Source organism: Dasypus novemcinctus, chromosome 3 (genome assembly GCF_030445035.2).
Source record: "Dasypus novemcinctus isolate mDasNov1 chromosome 3, mDasNov1.1.hap2, whole genome shotgun sequence".
Classification (NCBI taxonomy): domain Eukaryota; kingdom Metazoa; phylum Chordata; class Mammalia; order Cingulata; family Dasypodidae; genus Dasypus; species Dasypus novemcinctus.
This window is the reverse complement of record NC_080675.1, coordinates 186,988,408-187,008,431: the sequence shown is the minus strand read 5'-3', so window position 1 is coordinate 187,008,431 and position 20,024 is coordinate 186,988,408. Positions and strand designations below refer to the sequence as shown.

Here is a 20,024-nt window from a genome sequence, read left to right as displayed (position 1 = left end):
CAACACTTTATAGTAGAATATCAGTAAATCCACTCTAATCCATATTTTATTCCTCCATTCTCTGGACCATGGGATGATGATGTCCACTCCACCTCTAGATCAAGAGGAGGCTTAGATTCCACATGGATGATGGATGCAATTCCTCTGCTTGCAGTTGTTGGCACTCTTAATTCCCTAGTGTGATGGTTGACCGTCTTCACCTCCCTGTTAGCTGACTTGGGTAAGTCCAATGAACCAAAGCATATGATTTCACAACTCTGCTGAGACTCAGGGACCAGCTGGCACATGGGCAGTCCAGAGATCAAGTCCCCTGAGTATGCCCCATCCTTCGCACCAACCACAGGTTCAGTATTGTGACAGAAGAGGCATGTGTAGGCAGGTCACATCTGAGACTAGCTCCATCACACTCAGGAGCACAAATTCCAAAGTAGGGCCCTCTGACATGGCACAGAACTCCAAATGCATCTGCCGACCGTATACTCTGTGGTTCTCCATTGCCTTCAGGAGAACCAGCACCTAGGGTTGTATCTACTTTGTCTCTCTCTGGGGTCCTGCTGAGGTGAGCATAGGTCTGACCCCTCTGATGACCTCCTGACTCTTTTTGGAAGACTCAGCCATATAAACTCATTTGTCTTTGCCATTTCTCCCTTTTATTTAAAGTCAAAAAGTAGTTCTTAGCACTTGATCCAATATGTAGGCTGAGATATTCTGCCGGTCTGAGTTGGCCCTTTTATTCAAGGTGTCTTTTTAGGTACATCACCAGTTAGTGATTGGTAGTAATCCCTCAGCACAAGGGAGGCTTAACCCCGGGAGTCATGTCCCACTCTGGGGGGGAATGTAATGCAATTACATGCTAAGTTTAGCTAGAGAGTAGCCACATGTAAGCAACATGGAGGCTCTCAGGAGGTAACTCTTAGGCACCCTGCAGTAACAGGCCTAGTTTATATTTCAGGCCCACAGGCTCATAACCAGAGTCATCAGCATCAAGGGCTCATTATTGAACCATCCTTCCTTTCTGACCTTTGCCGTTAACACTTGGGGGATTATTGATGTTCCATTGGGGAATGTGACAGAGTTCCACTGGGTAGGAACTAGCACTCCCTCAGTTGACATTTGTAACTCTAACTACTATAAAAATATCCAACATAGATCAGAACATTTTTATGTCCCCTATATACATGCCCTGGAGAACTCCCCCCACTCATGTGCTCCCATCAGTAACGCCCCAAAGCAGTGTGGCTCCCTTGCCATAGTTGTTACCTCTCTGTGCTCCAAAACTTCTTCAACAATGAAGCCTAATATATTGCCAAATTCAATTAATAGGAAATTGAAATAGACTGATGGGTTTTAAGTTTAGAAATAGAACACATAATAATTTAGAAATACTAAAATAAAGTAAAAATAAATTGGTGTGTTAATAAAATGAAAACTATTATAAAAGTATTTCAAACATTTTGCCTTTCAGCACTGTAACAGGTGTTGTCTGTATGTACATTGGCAAGGCACTTTCTTTCATTTTTTCCTTACTGCCTACATCTTTTTTTTTTCTAATTTTTAAATTTTGTCTTCAAAAAGTTTTAGATCACAGTAATTCACAGTATAGGGGACTCCCCTATATCCAACATCAAACCCTTTCCCCTTTCCCAGCCATGATCTTCTTACTTGTCATATTATATTTGCTGTAGCTGATGTACAGATTTTGAAACTTAGCTATCAACCATGCATCCATTTTGGCTTACATCATGGTTTCTATTATAGGCTGTACAAATTTCTAAATTTTTAGCTTCCTTGTGTTCTGTTTTATGGTTTACCTTTTAGCTTATAGACTTTTATACACTTTTGGTGTAAGTCAACATGTCCTATATCCACCATTCCATGATCTGGTGGAGCACTTCCATTGCCCCCCAGTTGCCCTGCTGATGTCTATTCTACACCTCTCTCCCATTCCCCACAGGGCCCCCAGTGAAAAACAATCTTCACTACTTGAGGGACCAGATTTACAGATACTGTAACTATGCTGAGGGCTTGACATACTAGACTGCCTGAACTAATTGGGAGCCACCGATTCTCTCCAAAGACACAATGCCCTCTGGGAACATCGGTACTCCCCAAGATGTGGCTACAACTTCACAGTCATTGTATGGGTTTCCACCCTATGATGGAACACACTATGACAACATGGGCACTCACACACTTCCTAGAAGCTTGCCCCTATACCAGATGCCCCAGCCTTAAGCACCTCAAACACATAATCCTTCCTTATTATATTTTCTAAAGAGTTTTCTCAACATTATAGCTTCAACCATATACTTAACATTGTCCCATATTCAATAGTTTCCCCCAGGCCTCAACCCAATTCCTCGGGCCTGCAGCTTTTTGGAACTCTTTGGGACCTGTGACCCTGTTTCCTTTCCATTTCTCCCTATGGAAAGGGGAATTGTTATTTTATAAAAGTCCCTCATTTGTATAATGGAGGCAGTTAACTTAGTTTTTAAGTTTCACAGTTCCAAAACACAGGGCAATTTTTGCCTCAGGATAGATGATATGTCTATAATTGATTTTATTTTATTTTTTCTGCTTTATTTTATTTTTAATGTTACATTGAAACAATATGAGGTCCCCATATACCCCCTACCCCACCCATGCCACCTCTCCCACATGAGCAAAGTCTTCCACCATTGTGGCATATCCACTGTACCTGGTGAATGCATTCTGGAGAACCACTGCAGCACGTGGACAATGGTCCACATTGTAGTCCACACTGTCCCCCAGTACACCCAGTGGGCCATGACAGGACACACAGTGTCCAGCATCCATCCCTGCAGCACCACCTAGGACAACTCCAAATCCTGAAAATGCCCCCACATCATATCTCTTCATCCCTCTCCTGACCATCAGCAGCCACAGTGGCCACCCTTGATGTTGGATATGTGTGACAACCATATATTGGATATGTGAATTACTGTGACCTAAAACTTATGTCAAGAGAAACTTAATAATCAGGAAAAAAAGAAAAAGAAAAAAAGAAAGAAAGGAGGTAGACACTAAAGAAGAAATGGAAGAAACTGCCTTGCCACTGTACATACAGGGCGACACCTGTAGCAGTGATGAAAGGCAAAATGTCAGAAACAAAGCTTTTTCATTTTTTCATTTCTGTGATATCCCAATTTATTTTTCCTTAATTTAATTTTTCTAAATTTCTGTGTATTCTATATCTAACCTTTAAACCCATCACTACATTGCATTTTTCTACTAATGGAACCTTACAATATATTGGGCTTCCTTTTTGACGAAGTTTTGGACTACAGAGAGGGTCAACTATGGCAGGGGAGGAGCACCTATAATTGATTTTAGTGAGATTTTGTACTTAAAACTTACTAAAATGAGTTAAGGCTTTTGAAATATTGTGGTGGAATGAATGTATTTTGCATGTGTATTTCTGAGGTCCAGAGGGTGGTGTGTGGCAGTTTGAGATTTTGTGGAACTCAAAGAGTCATGTCCTTAGGACTAATCATTCTTATGCATGTAAGCTTCTTGTAGGTGAGATGTTTGGATGGAATTTCTTCATGAAAGGGCTGTATTACTCAGCCAAAGGGATGCTAATGCAAAATACCAGAAATCTGTTAGCTTTTATAAGGGTATATATTTAGGATAGGAGCTTCTAGTCACAAAGGCCATAAAGCATAGTTACTTCCCTCACAGAAATCTATTGCTACTTGTTGGAGCAAGATGACTGTCAACATCTGCAAGTGTTCAGTCTTCCTCTTCCCCTTAAGGCTCTGTGGCCCCAGCTTCTTCCAATATCAGCTGTAGACTGGGATAAGTCTTGTATGTCTCCCAGGGAGGGTTTCTCTCTAGGCTTGGCTGTGGGCTGTCCACAAGGACAGCTCTAGATAAACAGGAAAGAGGCTCATCTGTCTTCCCAGGGACTCTACCATGTCTAATGAGTCCTGATTATTTTCATCATGCATCTGCTTCTCTATGGATTTCTTTCCTGGGCTCCAGGTTCAAAAACTCCAACTGTCTCCTCTGCTTTCTTGTTTTCTATGTGATGTGGCCCAATCAAAGCCCTAGTCATAATTTAAACAAGTAAAACTGAAACCTCTGAAGTCAATACAATCTAACGGTATCCCTAACCCAGAAGAACAGATCAGGTTATAAACATAATGCAAACTCTATTTTTGGAATTCATAAACCGTATCAAACTGCTACAAGGGCCTTTGATTAGCTTATGTGCCTCAGGTTGGGTCTGAAACCTCTTACTATTGTCCGTTATAAAAAGCCACCGATACCAAAGAAAGCTTTAGAGATAGAGAGGAAACCAGAAACTGAGGGTGACATCCCCAGGAGCCTGAAGCCTAAATGAAAGGAACACAGAATCACAGAGGAAGCTGGTGCAGACAGAAGCTGAAGCTATGAGGCTGGAGGGGAGGGGAGTGGCAAGCAGAGACACCATGTGCCTGACTGCCCACAGCTGAGCTCAGGGAGAAAGGGTCTCCTGATGATGCCTTGACTGCACACCTTCATGGCCTCAGAACCATAAGCTTTTAACCTCATCAGTCCTCAGGGCAAAAGCAAACCCATTTCTGGTATATTGCTCCCAGCAGCTTTTAGCAAACTTAAATAATACTAGACAACCGATTGTCAAACGCCAGACTCAACTCAGAAATCTTAAACATTCTGCTTCACGAGAACCATTCTCAGGACCAAAGTCTGCTTTAGTCAAAACAGATGAGATAAATACATGTAAATATTCAGAGAATTTTTAAAAGATGAATTGGTTCATGTAATTGTGGGTATTGGCAAGTCCAAGTACCATATGGCAGGCAGCAAGTGGAAAACCCCAATGAAGTTCATAACGAATTCTCCTGGAGAAGCTGCCTGTCTCTTTCTGACTGCTGCAACCATCAGTTCTTCCCTTAATGCCTTCAATTGGTGGAATAAGATTTCCCTCAAAGCTCAAGACGAGCTCCTGCCTTGATGGGAGACATAATCAGGCACAGGTGCAGTCACCTGACTAATGAGTTCAAGTGATGAAATAGCCTCATAGGAACAATCAGACCAGTGCTTGTTGGATCAAATCACTGGACACCATTACTGTTCTGGTTGGCTCAGCCCCTGACAGTATTATACCAGGACTGGGGGAATTTGCCCATGGGGTGCATTCGGTTACATGTGTAGTGAGGAAGCCATGAAAATGTTTCAATCAAGGCCCCGTCAGGTAATACATTCTCCCCAAAGCCAGGCTGCACCATCCTGGACTCCTCTGTACATGCAAATGCCCTCTGCTGGGTGTCGTTGCTTACAGCTTCTGGCTTCCTTGCTCTCTCTCCCTCTTGTGACTCTGTCCATATTCATCCTGTTTATAAAGGACTCCAGGAAGAAGAATAACATCTGGGTCAGGACATAACTGAATTGACCTAATCAAAAAGTCATATTTAAAATAGGTTTATACACACAGGAATATTTCAGCTTTGAGAACATGATTTTTCATCAAACCATCACTTTCCCTATTCTAGTTGACAGGAAATTAACCATCATTTGATTGATCAGCTTACACAGGATCTACTGCTTCCCTCTCCTGGAGGCTAAGGAGATTAGTCCACAGCTTAGCTTTGCCCCCACCCCTTGCTTCTCACAGCTTTTCAGCCGAGAGAAAAATCCAGGCTTGTAGCCTTTACCATTCTCTTCTGCAGTTTTGTTTGCTTTCTATGCATTGTCTATAACTTGGCTTTAAAAATGGAAACCCAATAAAAGGCATTTCTAATATTAAGATTTTATGAATAGAATACATTGCAGTATCTTGTAGTATGATGGGGCCCTGAACGATGAAAGGCGATTAAAGTTAAAAGAAATTTCCTTTCAAAAATTATGGAAATTCAGATTCCCCTTCTCTACAACACCGTGGATAATGGTGATAGGTACAAGAAACTCCAGGGGAGTGGGATTGGGGGCAGCCCCCCAATGTCCCTGATGTCACCTTTCTGGAAACCACCTTCTCTGGAATGACAGCTCTGACCAGGAGTCTGCTCCGGGCCTCCACCAGCATGCTCACCCCTGTGTGGAGGCAGACAGCCACCAAAGCCCCCAAGTGCCCAGAAGGGCCCTGAGGCAGACCTCGTCCCAGCTTATGCTATATGTGGCTGTTGCAGGGTCCCTGCTCACTAGGTCCTGCTGCACTGGGCCCCCTTTTCCTCCATGCAGTGAAGTCCCCAAACTCCTCCCCTGGGTGACAGAGCCCTGTGTGATCAGGGAGACAGCCCTGAGGAAGCTCCCCATCAAGCACATGCCCTCCCATGAGCCTTCTTCTTGCTGGGACCTGCCCAGCCCTGGGCACTTCAGATCAACCTCCCAAAACTGGTGACTTCTCAGAGCCTCCGTTTCCTTAAGGCAAAGGGGGTGAGGGACCCAAACCCATGAGGATGTGTAGGGACTAAAGCCAGGCAGGTGCAATCCTGAAGGGCCTGGACTCAGGAGCCACTTGGCCAGGGAGTCTCCAGGCCTGGAAAAGCCCCTGAGTGGCAGCACAGGCACCTATGATGGTACAGAGCAGTGATTCCCTGTCCCACCTGCGGGATGGGCTCAGTACCTGAGAGCTGGGGGCCTTGAGGCCTGGAACCTCTGGCTTCCCTGCAAAAGGGGGAACAGACATGGGGCCAGAGGGGCTCCCTGGCAAGCAGCAGTGGGCAGATCCCACTCTGGGCAGCACGAGGCTCTGCCTCTTTCCTGGACTACCTGCCACCCCGGCTGCACCAACTGGATTGGGGAAAGGTGGTGCAGGGAGGGGTCCTGCCCTGCCCTCCTCTTGGTGTCATTGGCTACTGCAGCATTGAAGATCCACACCCACCTGTGGATCTCACAGGCAGTGCATTCTGAGGCTCCTAGGACACCAGTCTCTACTCCAGACACGTTCAGGCAGATGACGCTAGCTGGATTTGGGGTGTTCCAGGGCCCCCTGGGTGAGCTAGCACAGAGAAGGGCCCTGGGGGTCGGGCAGGCAGCCATTGGCTCCTTGCGCATGCCCAGAGAGGTGGGGTTCATTGCAAGTACCTTCCTCTGTCCGAGGAAGGACGTGTGTGTGTGCCCTGCTGTGGGCATGAGCTCGACCACCCTGTGTGCTGGGCTTTACCTCCTGGCTTTTGGAGCTCAGCACCCTGACTGCCCCAAGTGTGGCCTCACCCACCTCCTCCCAGGCTGGGGGAGGATGGCTTCTTACCCAGAGCACCTTCTTACCCAGATCCATTTCCAACCCCTCACTTTTCAATTCAGGAACAGAGACCCAGAGAAAGGTGAAGCTCAAGGCCCACGGGGTGTGCAGAATCCAGAGGAGGACCTGGACACTTCTGGCATCTGAGGTGAGGGCTCAACCCTCTTGCACAGAAACTTTGAAAAGCACAGCCCCTAACTCATGGGGACCCCTGCCTGCTTCTGCCCATATGAAGTTGTTTTCTTCTCAGGATCCCCAAAGAACTTCATGAGCACCGCCCGCACACACACACACTGGCCAAATGGGTAGGGATCATGTCCTGGGAGTCAGAGTAGGACCTGGAACCAGGGAGGTGGCAAGGACACAGAGGAAAGAGGATGGAGGGAGCTCTGCCATGGGGCAGGGCCAGCTTTCTCCAGTTGACACTTCCATAGGCCAAAGCCTGGGGAGGGGGAGATGCCACCTGGATGGGCGGTGGGATCTCGGAGGTTCCCAGGGTTCTGCCTGGGTAGGGACATCCCCAGGGCAAGCAGGAGAGGACAGAGCTGAGGTCCTCCCTCCGCTGATCTGAGCACCTGGGATGAAGATGAACTCCCAGGGTGGAGGGAGGCTACTGCAAAGAAGGCCTCAACGTCCCCTCTATAAACTGCAATGCTTGGAGTGGGGGACCCTAGGTGTGCCACAGCCTAGGAGAATTATTTGGTCTTGGCTCTCTGATGACCACGGTACTCTGGAGTTCTGGAAAATGATTTCTAAACTCTCGGTGTCCTACTGAGCAGACACAGGCTTGGAGGATTGGGGAACCGAGGACTTGTGTGTGCGAGATGCAGCAGAGCACAGGATCATCTATGGAGTCCAGGGAGAGGTCAGGCGGTGCAGGAGGCTTGGGTCTGAAACTAAAAGGAATGGGAAATCTTTGGAGGCTTTGACCACTGCAGGTGACTAAGGCTGCTTTTCATGGAATTTAAAGCCCATTTTGGCATGGATTGTGACATGAAGCCAAGGAGCTCATGATGTTCTCAAGATGACACTGCCAGAACTCAGCCCTCTTTGATTGTGATCCCTGCTGCTTCCCACTCCATCTTGTATATTCTTCCTTGTCTACCTATGTGCACTGGCTACATGTGAAACCAGCCCTGAAGTTTCCAAGGCATTTTCTCTGATCTACCTGATGCCTTTCCTCGGAAGGATCAGGTAGATTTGACCCACTGTGCAGCAGGGGAGACATGGGAAGCCCTGAGAAACAGAAAGGCATGTCCCGGATCACAGAACAGGCAGGAGGAGGATGGTGGTGTACCAAGGTCCATCTCCTTAGATGGTTCTTGATGCCCCCAGGCCCCAGCAAGGCAGGAAGGAGGACCGTATTGGTGAAATTGTGCACACATGGGAAATGCAATGGTTCAGAGGGTAAACAGTCAGCAGCCCAGAGGGGACCTTGGGAAGCTGTCATCCAGGGAGGGAGCACAGAGAAGGGGAAGCAGGAAGTTACCTCACTTCCCTGGAGATGGAACGCAACAGAACTTGGAACCCCAGTAACCAAGGGCCCACATTCTAGATACTAACGGAACGAACAGCTCACTCAGGCCTTGATGCTTGAGAGAAGATGTTCTCTTGTTGCTGCCTGCCTACTTCGCAAGGCCATGGCCGCAGGAAAACGCAAAGTGAGAGCCTGATACGACGTTGTAGGCGTTGGCTCAACCCTCAACAGGGAAGAGTCCGTCCATTTGGCAGAAGGAAATCCAAGGTAACCAAGGGAACCAGGGCAGGGGAGGCAGACCAGGCTGACACTGTTCTCCTTCCTGAGCAGCCTCACCACCTTCCACTCCCAGGATGGCTGTCTGGAGGATACCAGGCTGGGCAGAGAGGTGATTGGGGGTGGACACCTGCTGGGTGCATCATGTTCTTCTCCAGGTCATGGCTGGCAGGGACAGAAGGAGAGGCCTGGGGTTGGTGCCCATCTGCCCAGAGATTGATCCAGATCTACAGAGTTGTCATTTCCCTGCTGGGAGGAGGTGTATACATATAGGTCTTTGCCTCGTCTGGAAGTAGAACTTGATGTAGGGCTGTTCCTCTTGGGGATAACCAGTCAGGGTCCTGATGCCTTGTGGCCCTGCTGATGACCCTATCATTGCAGAGCTCATCCAGCTCAGAGCAGGATGACTGTGTCGACTGTGTCATCGACACCACTTCGCTGAGCAGGGTGCCCGTGCACACGGCCACCAACAGAAGCCAGAAGAGAAGAGAGGTGAGATGGGAGCTGAGGGCTTCTCCACACACAGGTCCAAGACAGTCAGGGGACCCCAGGACCTAGACCCTACCCTGGCAGAATCTGCAGGCTCCCTGCCAAGGATTCTCCCTCTTGGAATTCAGTACAACACTATCAGGAATCTGGGAATGCACACTTACCCCACAACCCAACCCATTCATGACGAGGTGCAATGTGGGTTGGATATCAGAAAAGAGCCCTTCATGATGACTCAGATTTTCTCATAAACCAAGACAGTCTTTGGCTTGGATCCTGCCTTGGATGTTTAATCCAATGGCTCCTACATTCCCCATCCCCTATTTTCTGCTTGCATTCAGTTGGACTGTGTCTCCATCCTTAAGCATCCTCACATTTCCTAGGCTGTTTTTAACTCAAAAAGGGAGAGAAGATTATAGTATAATACCTATTTCTCTGTAACTTGCCATCCAACAGAGGTCAATACTGTGACACTTCCAGGTCAGGTGGTAGGGCTGTATCATGTTCCAAAGGGGAGGCTAGGAACATCAGAAATTCAGCCTTAAAGCCCTTGGACCTAGACGGGACTCCTTTCTTTTGCCATTTCCACTGGGCTTCAAGGAATGTCCCACGGCTTTGACTAGTCTAATGGTTCGAGATCACCCAGAATGGGCTACTAGGAACAGCTTGGCTCAGTCAAACGTTATACATATTTAGAGTTTGAATGGCTGGGGCCAAATTACTTGAAACATTTCAGTCATCCCAAAAGAGTGAGGGCTGGTGCTTCCCTGCAGTCAGCTGACATTGGGTGGGAACAGTCTGAAAATGGGTCTGTGTGGTTCAGCAAGGCAGAATCATATTTACAATTGCTTCACTGGAAGGCGGCCGACACTTGACTATTTTCAAGACCGTTTGGAATTTCTCTTCCCTGTCACATCATCTCATTTCCTTGGGCATTCCAGAGTCTTCCTCCCATCCTGGAATCTCCAGGAATTTAGCCCATACAGAATCTACTATTACTGTAGCCTCACATCCTCAAAACTCTCTTTAATTTTGAAGAGAAGAGTGAAGAGTTTTGAGGTCACTGAGATCCAGGGCTTGAACCCAGGATTGGTCTCCTTTGCCCTGTCACTAAGTGTCAGCCATAGTCCACATCCTGCCACAGTCACGGGAGGTCACTGACTTCCAGTGTGAAATCGAGGCATAGCCATTTTTTTGGACATTTTGCAGCTGCTGACTGCATGTCCCTTTTTGTCCCAACATTCTACCTGCCAGGATGAAAATGACACGGCTGAGGAAATAATAGATCCCGGCTTGGTGCAGAGCTTTAGAGCCAGCCAGAACATGGAGCAACACCTGCTGTCTGGCCACTTGGGCAGGGAGGACCTGGGCGCATCCAACGTCCTGGGGAACAGGAAAGTGGTCCTCCCCACTAGGCAAACCCTGATGAAAATGATCCCCAGGTGAGCACAGTAGCCCTTCCATGGCAGCTGGGGTGCCAGATATTGCCATTGGACACTGGGGGTCAATTCATTTCTCTGAGCCTCAGATGACTTCTGGCATGAGTAGGGGCCTGCAGGACAAACAGCAATAGTTATTGAGAGGACCAAATGGGAGGAGATATAGGAAGTGTTGACCAAGTTAGTCCGTGTGTCATGGGCTGTTATAGGGCCTGGGATGGACACCGTGATTTCCCACTCACCTAGGGAGAAGCCTCTGACTCAGTCCTCAACTACAACAGGCCATAGCAAAAACCTCTTTCCCTTTTTGAAGGAAGATTGACACTTCCGTCCTGCACTTCTTCAACCAAGGTCTAGTCAAAAGGCATTGAGGGGGCTGGAGAAGTAGAATCTGCCAAATCAGACATCTGGGAATGTGATGGTTGGGCTCAATCAATCAATAGTGATTATGTGTGTAGGAAAATTGCACAGATTAGTAGTTGAAGGAAAGGAGGAGTAAAAATCCCTGCTGCTAGATGTCCATTCCACAGGGAGTCAGATAATTACACTAGACCTCATAAGCATAGGGAGACCATGAATGTTAGGTGTGATACTTCAGTGTCTTTCTTTAGGGATGAGACAGTCCTCCAGGTCACTTAAGGACAAGGAAGACTCATGGACCTAAGGAAAATATGAGTGGAATATATGTAATCTATGGGCCTTAAAGTCCACAGTGGAGTCAGAAAGTTTAGGTGGGGTAGTCCCAGGAAGCTCAGGACAGATCTCTTTGTCCCAAAAATTTCCCATCCTATGAACAGAATCCATGGTCCCAGGGAAGAGAGGAGTTTAGCAAAATGCTAAAGAATTTGTAGAGATGTTCTGTCGAGGCTTCTCAGCTCTAGGAAAAGTGGGGTTAGCCTGGGCTCCTGCCACTAAGAGGAAAATAAGGCCTGGATGAGTTACACTCACAGGCTTTCAAAAAATATGGCAGCTCTTGGTCCCTGGGATGCAGGATATGATGCACTTAGGCCATGGAAATGTGGGGTAGAGGGCCCCACCCACCAGGTATTAAGTGCCCATGTTTTGAAGCATAGTGCAAAGAAGAAGTAGTCACTGCCTTAGCTGCCCTCTGGAATGCAGATTCCTCTGTAGAGAGAGCAGGAAAGACAGATATGGGTGAAGGGTCTCGGACAAGGTTAAGATTTGTTGAAATATTGGACACAAGCCCACAATGTTGGACAACAGTCACTGGTCTGCAGCTAGGGGACAAACAGCCTTTGCCAGGTATAACAGTATTGGGGAGTAGGTACAGGGCCTGGAAATGGGCAAGGTTGTGTAGAGGAGCCCTCCTTGAACACGCACATGGATACGTTGGGGAGGGAAAATGGGATGATAGGAAAACCTGTCGGATCTGCTGTCCACACACCATTCAAAATGACATCTGCTCTGTATTCCACACAAGGGTGGACCATGCAAGTGGGGACACTTCTCAGCCACAGGACGTTCTTAGATCCAAGGACCGGCTGGACCCTATACATGGGACTATAAGGGGCTTCACACTTCAACGGAGGTCCCATCTTGCACAGGATAGATCTCACTTTCGTCAACCAAGAGAGTCCACCTTAGAAGGTGAGGATGTCTGTAAGTGGGTGGCTGTAAGCCTCAGCACACACTATGGGTGAAAAACACAGGAATGATGTCCCAGGGATGGGGTTGTCAAGGAATAATAGGAAACTCAGAAGCAACATAAGGTGCACCAATATGCACAGAACTTTCCAGGTTCAGTTGTGGTTGCTATGGGTTTACTGCATCTGGAAGGATTGTGGCTATTTTCTGCGTACTAAAAGACAACTGGAAAGGATGTCAGGGTGGGGAACACTTCTAACCTTAAAGTTCCAGTGTCAAATCTACGGACAGCTCCATGGGCAGTAGTGTTTCCTCCAAACACAGCAGAAAGAAAAGCAGCACCTATAGAGCTCAAGCCCCACAAGGCTTTGGAAGCATGATTGTGGTAGGTGACTATTCCATCGCTATTTCTAGGGTCCACCCTCCATCTGGCCAGGGCTTTTAGAGCCTTTGAGAGCGATCATTATGGGCTCGAGGAAGACATCATCTGGAGGCAGATTGTCATCACTGCTCCCTGCACAGAGGACAACCTCGGGCCCGACCACCTGGGCGAGGAGTTCCCATTCTCCTCTGGGCTTGGAATGCACGACCATACCGTGAGGCCCACACAACTCGTCCTGCACAGGCTCCTCACCGGGTGAGAACCAGGCCCCTTCCACATCCATGACTCACTCCACATTTCTTGTTCACTGGGTCCGTCAACTCCCTTCTCGCATCTCTCCTCGTCCGTCAGGTGGTAGGAGTGAGGGGACACACACCACGGGTTCCTATGCAGAACCTAAGCACATTAGCTAGGGATAGTTGAAACCAGGTCTGATGGGCTGACCGAGGCCCAGGGGCTTATCAGATTGTTTTCTTCCCTCTGCTGGGGAGCGTCTGTCACAGCCTTCAACACCCTCTCGGAAGGGACACGACTCTTTCCCATGTTGTAAGAATGTTGAGAAATCCGTCCCGGAGGTCCCATCTGAATTCCTAGGAGAGCAGCGTTCTCTGGGCTTTCAGAGGGTTGTCCAGACCCACTGTGACATGGGGAAAAGCGATCGTGGAGCACAACTGACAAATAGATTCTGCCTACCTGTATGTGGAGGGACATTGACAGATTTAGCTTCGCTGGAGGAATGAAGCAGAAAAATTGTCTGCCTCCTGGGCATGCACTCCCGTAGGGCGTCAGAAGCTACACTTGATCTCATGAGCATGGGGGTCCACAGCAAGTTGGTGTGATGGTCACGGCTCTCTCTGGGTATGGGCAAGTCCTCCTGGTTTGTCAAGGAGATGAAAACACTGGGCACCCCTTAACAATGTGAGTGGCCCATAGGTCAGAACAAAGGGCTCCAAACTCCACAGCTGAGTCGGAAATGTGCAGTGCCTGTAGAGGTGGAGGGGTAGAGGGGTCTACTCATGCGTCACAAAGATGTGACATTTTCACTGCTTGGTTTCATCTAACCCACTTAAACCATAGCAATCACCGGATCCATGGTCCTAGGGAAGAAGAAGTGTTGAGCAAACTGCTAATCTCTCTGCCTGGATGGTCTGGTGAGGGAGTTGAGCTGTCTAGGCAAGGTGGGACAAGGCAGTGCCCCTGGTAAGAAAGAAATGGTAGGAAAGGGAGGAGACACACAGAGGCCTGCTTGAATAGGCCAGGTCTTGCTCCCTCGGCCTCAGGCCGAGGTACAGTTAGGACCTGGAAAAGGGGGCAGCAGTTCCCCATTCACCAGGCATTTCAGAGCGGCTCGATTTTGGTGCAGTGCATTGACTGAAGCAGTCGCTGCTTTTCCCTGCCTTTCTGGGAACTATTTTCTCCTCTGTTGGAGGCCGGGAAGAGTGACAGAAATGCATCTAGGTCCCTGATGTAGGCAAGATACATTCAAATACCACACTTAAGCCTCCTACGGCTGACAAGAGCCCTGAGTCCCCAGCTATGGGACAGTCAGCCACTGCCCAGTCTGACAGTGTTTGTGGAGTGGCTGCAGGACATGGGATGGGCAGGGCTATAGACAGCAACTCTCCTGAAACACACACACGGTTCTCTTCAGAGGCAATGTGGCTGGCAAGGGGAGGCCTCTCTGATCTGCGGTCTACTCTCCTCTCACAGTGCCTTTGACCATCCGTGCCAGAACTTCGGGGGCCATCCTCGTGGGAACTTTCCCCATCTCCAGGATGCACTGATGCTCCAGGGACCCATGTCGTCTGTGCATGTGCAGATGACTTCTGTGACACTGAAATGGCATTCATGTCCTGCCCATGCCCCACTTGGGGGCCATGAATGCAGCGAGCCCGAGCCCGAGCCCGGAGGTGAGGACGTATGGAGTGGATGCCTGTCAGCCTGAACAGACAGCATGGGAGGTTACCCCAGGCAGGATTTCCAGGGCTGGGATGGTCCGGGAGTAAGAGAGACTTCCGATGAGGCATCAGGTGAACCACTACTTCGGAAAGTTTCCTGGTTTGGATGTGGGAGGTTTAGGTTTTTGGCATCTGATAGAATTGGGGCTATTTTCTGCCTTTAAAAGACACGTGGAAAAGATACCTGGGTGGGGAACCCTCGTCCTCTTCAAATTCCAGTGTCCGTTCTATGGCCTGCTCCATGGGCAGTGGTGTCTCCTTCTCCAAACACCGCAGAGGGCAAAGCGGCACCTATAGAGCCGGAGCCCCTGGGGCTTCGGCACCATCTTGGTGCTAACTGCCTACTCCATGGCTATTTCTAGGGTCTGCCCTTTACCTGGCCAGAGCTCTGCGAGCCTTGGAGGGCAATCCTGATGGAGCTGAGGAGGACATCCTCTGGAAGCAGATTGTCATCACTGCCCCCTGCACAGAGGACAACCTCGGGCCCGACCACCTGGGCGAGGAGTTCCCATTCTCCTCTGGGCTTGGAATGCACGACCATACCGTGAGGCCCACACAACTCGTCCTGCACAGGCTCCTCACCGGGTGAGAACCAGGCCCCTTCCACATCCATGACTCACTCCACATTTCTCGTTCACTGGGTCCGTCAACTCCCTTCTCGCATCTCTCCTCGTCCGTCAGGTGGTAGGAGTGAGGGGACACACACCACGGGTTCCTATGCAGAACCTAAGCACATTAGCTAGGGATAGTTGAAACCAGGTCTGATGGGCTGACCGAGGCCCAGGGGCTTATCAGATTGTTTTCTTCCCTCTGCTGGGGAGCGTCTGTCACAGCCTTCAACACCCTCTCGGAAGGGACACGACTCTTTCCCATGTTGCAAGAATGTTGAGAAATCCGTCCCGGAGGTCCCATCTGAATTCCTAGGAGAGCAGCGTTCTCTGGGCTTTCAGAGGGTTGTCCAGACCCACTGTGACATGGGGAAAAGCGATCGTGGAGCACAACTGACAAATAGATTCTGCCTACCTGTATGTGGAGGGACATTGACAGATTTAGCTTCGCTGGAGGAATGAAGCAGAAAAATTGTCTGCCTCCTGGGCATGCACTCCCGTAGGGCGTCAGAAGCTACACTTGATCTCATGAGCATGGGGGTCCACAGCAAGTTGGTGTGATGGTCACGGCTCTCTCTGGGTATGGGCAAGTCCTCCTGGTTTGTCAAGGAGATGAAAACACTGGGCACCCCTTAACAATGTGAGTGGCCCACAGGTCAGAACAAAGGGCTCCAAACTCCACAGCTGAGTCGGAAATGTGCAGTGCCTGTAGAGGTGGAGGGGTAGAGGGGTCTACTCATGTGTCACAAAGATGTGACATTTTCCCTGCTTGGTTTCATCTAACCCACTTAAACCATAGCAATCACCGGATCCATGGCCCTAGGGAAGAAGAAGTGTTGAGCAAACTGCTAATCTCTCTGCCTGGATGGTCTGGTGAGGGAGTTGAGCTGTCTAGGCAAGGTGGGACAAGGCAGTGCCCCTGGTAAGAAAGAAATGGTAGGAAAGGGAGGAGACACACAGAGGCCTGCTTGAATAGGCCAGGTCTTGCTCCCTCGGCCTCAGGCCGAGGTACAGTTAGGACCTGGAAAAGGGGGCAGCAGTTCCCCATTCACCAGGCATTTCAGAGCGGCTCGATTTTGGTGCAGTGCATTGACTGAAGCAGTCGCTGCTTTTCCCTGCCTTTCTGGGAACTATTTCTCCTCTGTTGGGGGCCGGGAAGAGTGACAGAAATGCATCTAGGTCCCTGATGTAGGCAAGATACATTCAAATACCACACTTAAGCCTCCTACGGCTGACAAGAGCCCTGAGTCCCCAGCTATGGGACAGTCAGCCACTGCCCAGTCTGACAGTGTTTGTGGAGTGGCTGCAGGACATGGGATGGGCAGGGCCATAGACAGCAACTCTCCTGAAACACACACACGGTTCCCTTCAGAGGCAATGTGGCTGGCAAGGGAAGGCCTCTCTGATCTGCGGTCTACTCTCCTCTCACAGTGCCTTCGACCATCCGTGCCAGAACTTCGGGGGCCATCCTCGTGCTAAGATTCCCCAGTGCCTGGACCCATTGATACTCCAGTGCCTGAACACTTTCATGGGTATGAAATGATTTCCTTGAATTTCAGGTCTGCTACCCCCCTGCCCATCCCCAGCTTGAGTTGAAGGAATCCATGGAGTACTATCCAGAGGTCCAGATTTATGTGTGTCAGTTCCTGTGAGCCTGAGCTGATGCCATTAGTGTTTAATGTATGCACGATTTCCTCATCTGGGGCTGTCCAAGAGCAAAAGCACCTCAGGAGTGGCCATCAGTTCTCTCATTACATAGAAGAGTTCCCTTGGTTGAGTGTGGTGGGTTTCTGTTTTTTACATCTGTATAGCTTGCAGTTATTGTCTGCTCCTACATGACACCAAAATCCTGTCGTGCTGGAGAGCCCTTCTCCTCTTCAAACCTCACTGCCATCTCCATTGTCTGTGTCTATCCTAGCTCCCGCTCCTGCTACAGCACCTGCACAGGATGGTCTGGAGCCGCTTCCATTTTCGGATGTTAGACTAGGTTTGGAGTTTGAAGAAGCATCATGGTGCATTCGTGGAACTCCAACCCTGAGTTTTCACTTCGTGTCTGTATCTGAGATGTTGGCATGTATACCATTATGGCCAGAGGTTGAGCTGGATACAGCACCATTCCCGGCTCCCACATCACAGTCCCCAGGAGAGCCCTCTAAGGAGCAGGAAAAATCCCTGCCGGAAGACCAGGGCTTAGCCGTATGTCTCTATCTTGGGCCTGCTCAAGAAAAAGAGCCATCTTTCCCCCCTCCTGAGCAGGTCATTTTATTCTTTGTTATCACATTTTCCCTTATGTTCTTTATTTTTCATTGTCATATTTACTTTTTCTTTTTAGGTATGTATTAAATTAATATTCATTATTACCCTGTTGTGGTGTGCAAATCGTTGTCCTAAGTACATTTATTGTTGAGCAACCATCCTCACTTTGTGGTCCAGAACCTATCTTCACCCCAAACTAGAAGCTCAGGCTCCTGACATCCCCTCCCCTTTTGGCTTCATTTGCATGACGAGTTCCACAGGTCTGCTTCTCTCCTTGTATCTCCTTGCCCTGGGTGCTGCATTCAGGATGTGGAGCATCTTAGGACCTGGCCCAGAGTTGAACTTGGTCAGGGAGCCTTTCTCATTATTTGACAGGCAGGGACACTGCAGCTCAAGGAGGTAATGAGATCAGCTGGAATGTCGTGGAACAGGGACTGGTACTCTAACCAGGGCACAGAGCATAGCAAGCTGCCTTTTTTCTTAGTCTTCTCTTTGTAGCTGGGACCCTCCCATTTTCTGCTCCTTCCAAGTACTCATCCCACACACCTTTTCCACTTCTGGCAGTGTCTGTTCAGGAGAGACTATGGCATCGTTGACAACATATGTCCATATAATCATGCTTGTGGTGGCGATCATCCCTGTGACATCCTAAAAATTGCCCACCTGATTTCCATCCACTAAGTAGGCCAGGTGGGCATTTAGGAGCATGGGGATCACTTAGGTGGAGACCTGGTTCCTTGTGAGGATTTCAGCAGGAAAAGCCCAATTTGGTTCGGTGCTCACTGGGCTGCCTATCCTAGAGAATAGGTCTAGAGGGAGCCTACTGGGGGAGATTCTAAGTCTTTGGGGAAGACACCAGGCCTCCCAAAGAAACTGGGATTCTTAGGTGTGGGCAAGGAAAAGGCACTGGCCTTATTTAGTGTTTTATGATGTGTGACTCCAGTTGCTTCGTGTGGGGTGGAAAGGAAAGTGCTGGGGTGGGGACCTCCAGGGAGTCTCTGGCTTCTCCCCGGGCCCACAAGCCTGTGGGTAAGAGGACACAGTATTGTGCCTTGGTGTGACACCCAGGCCTCCAAACCCTGCTCCCTGGGCTGGGCTGCCATGGGCAGGAAATGCACCACCCAGGGAAGGGATCTTGGGCATAGCCCAGCTCTGAGCTGAAGGTGATGCACTCGACACCTGAAGTTTTCTGTGTAGCTTCTTTAGCCCAGGTCTCTCACATCACATCCTCAGACACTGGGGGCTTTCCCACATTCCACTTAGGCTGGGGTGCTGGCTGAGGAGGGGCCCTGTGGGGACATATCACTGTGGTGTAGAAGCCACTGCAAACATAGCAACCAAAACATCATTTTCCAAAGCTGGCTCTGTCTTCTCCTGCTGCTTTTCTGGGGTGGTGCTGGATGTGTGGGGAGGAGACCTGCTCCCACATCCAGTGGCTTCATTCAGCAAGTGTTTGTTTTGAAAGCCCCTGCCTGGCACTATTCTAGGGACTAGGAATAGAGCAAGGAAGGGAGCCCCCAGAGATCCTTTTCCCCCTGAAGCTCATTTTGTCTTTGGCTTTCTGTTGTCACTTCTTAGTATGTCCTGTTATTTGAACCTTTAATGTACCCTTCCTAATCTTCATGTCTATACTCTTCTCAAGTCTGTTCTCTCATCCTCTTTTCTTTTTTTTCCAGGCTGCAGCACTCCCTTAATATCTCTGGTAATTCTGGTCTTTTGGTAAGGTGGTCTCTCAGTTTTTCTTTCTCTGTGAAGACTTTAAACTCACCCTCATTTTTGAAGGACAGTTTTGCCTGATACAGATTTCTTGGCTGTCAGTTTTTCTCTTCCAGTACCTTAAATATTTCAAACCATTTTCTTCTCGTTTCCACGGTTTCTGATGAAACTTTGGTATTTAATCTTACTGAGACTCCCTTCTAGGTGATACTTTCATTTTCTCTTGCTGCCTTCAGAATTCTCTTTATCTCAGATATTTGTCATTCTGAATTGTAGGTGTCTTGGAGTAGGTACATTTGGATTTATTTTTTTAAGGGGCACTGTTATTTTGGATATTGACAGTTATGTCATTCATAAGGGTTGGGAAGCTTTTGGTCATGATTTCTTCAGATATTTCTGCTCCTTTCCCATTCTCTTCTCCTTCTGGGACATGGATAACTTACATGTTTGTGTGTTTTGCATTGTCATTCAACTCCCTGAGACCCTGTTTCATTTTTTCTATTCTTGTCCCTTTCTGTTCTCCTGTCTTTTGCAGTTCCATTTGTTCTGTCCCTGAAATTGCTAATTCTATCTTCAAGCACTTCAACTTGGCTGTGTGTCTCTAATGTATT

At 48.7% G+C, this 20,024-nt stretch overlaps 2 protein-coding genes across 8 annotated transcripts in view; one reads left to right on the top strand and one right to left on the bottom strand.

Annotated features, from left to right (window-relative positions):
* Positions 1 to 17,801, top strand: part of LOC131278087 (uncharacterized) — a 38,090-nt gene extending 20,289 nt beyond the window's left edge. The window contains exons 2-11 of one of the 6 annotated variants that reach the window (XM_071214416.1): positions 99 to 220; positions 7,270 to 7,355; positions 9,342 to 9,452; positions 10,704 to 10,891; positions 12,330 to 12,496; positions 12,908 to 13,130; positions 14,586 to 14,785; positions 15,196 to 15,418; positions 16,873 to 16,973; positions 17,360 to 17,801. In XM_071214416.1, the coding sequence (XP_071070517.1) occupies positions 10,773 to 10,891; positions 12,330 to 12,496; positions 12,908 to 13,130; positions 14,586 to 14,785; positions 15,196 to 15,418; positions 16,873 to 16,973; positions 17,360 to 17,784 (1,458 nt within the window). In that variant the 5' untranslated portion in view covers positions 99 to 220; positions 7,270 to 7,355; positions 9,342 to 9,452; positions 10,704 to 10,772 and the 3' untranslated portion in view covers positions 17,785 to 17,801. Of the gene's footprint in view, positions 1 to 98; positions 221 to 7,267; positions 7,356 to 8,673; positions 8,952 to 9,341; positions 9,453 to 10,703; positions 10,892 to 12,329; positions 12,497 to 12,907; positions 13,131 to 14,585; positions 14,786 to 15,195; positions 15,419 to 16,872; positions 16,974 to 17,359 lie in introns of those variants that run through there. The other 5 variants (XM_071214414.1, XM_071214415.1, XM_071214418.1 and 2 more) reach the window with 5 other exon arrangements.
* The window catches only part of LOC101445888 (methionine synthase reductase-like), a 215,384-nt gene that overhangs the window by 65,834 nt on the left and 129,526 nt on the right, over positions 1 to 20,024 (bottom strand). The gene's annotated exons all lie outside the window — the stretch shown is intronic.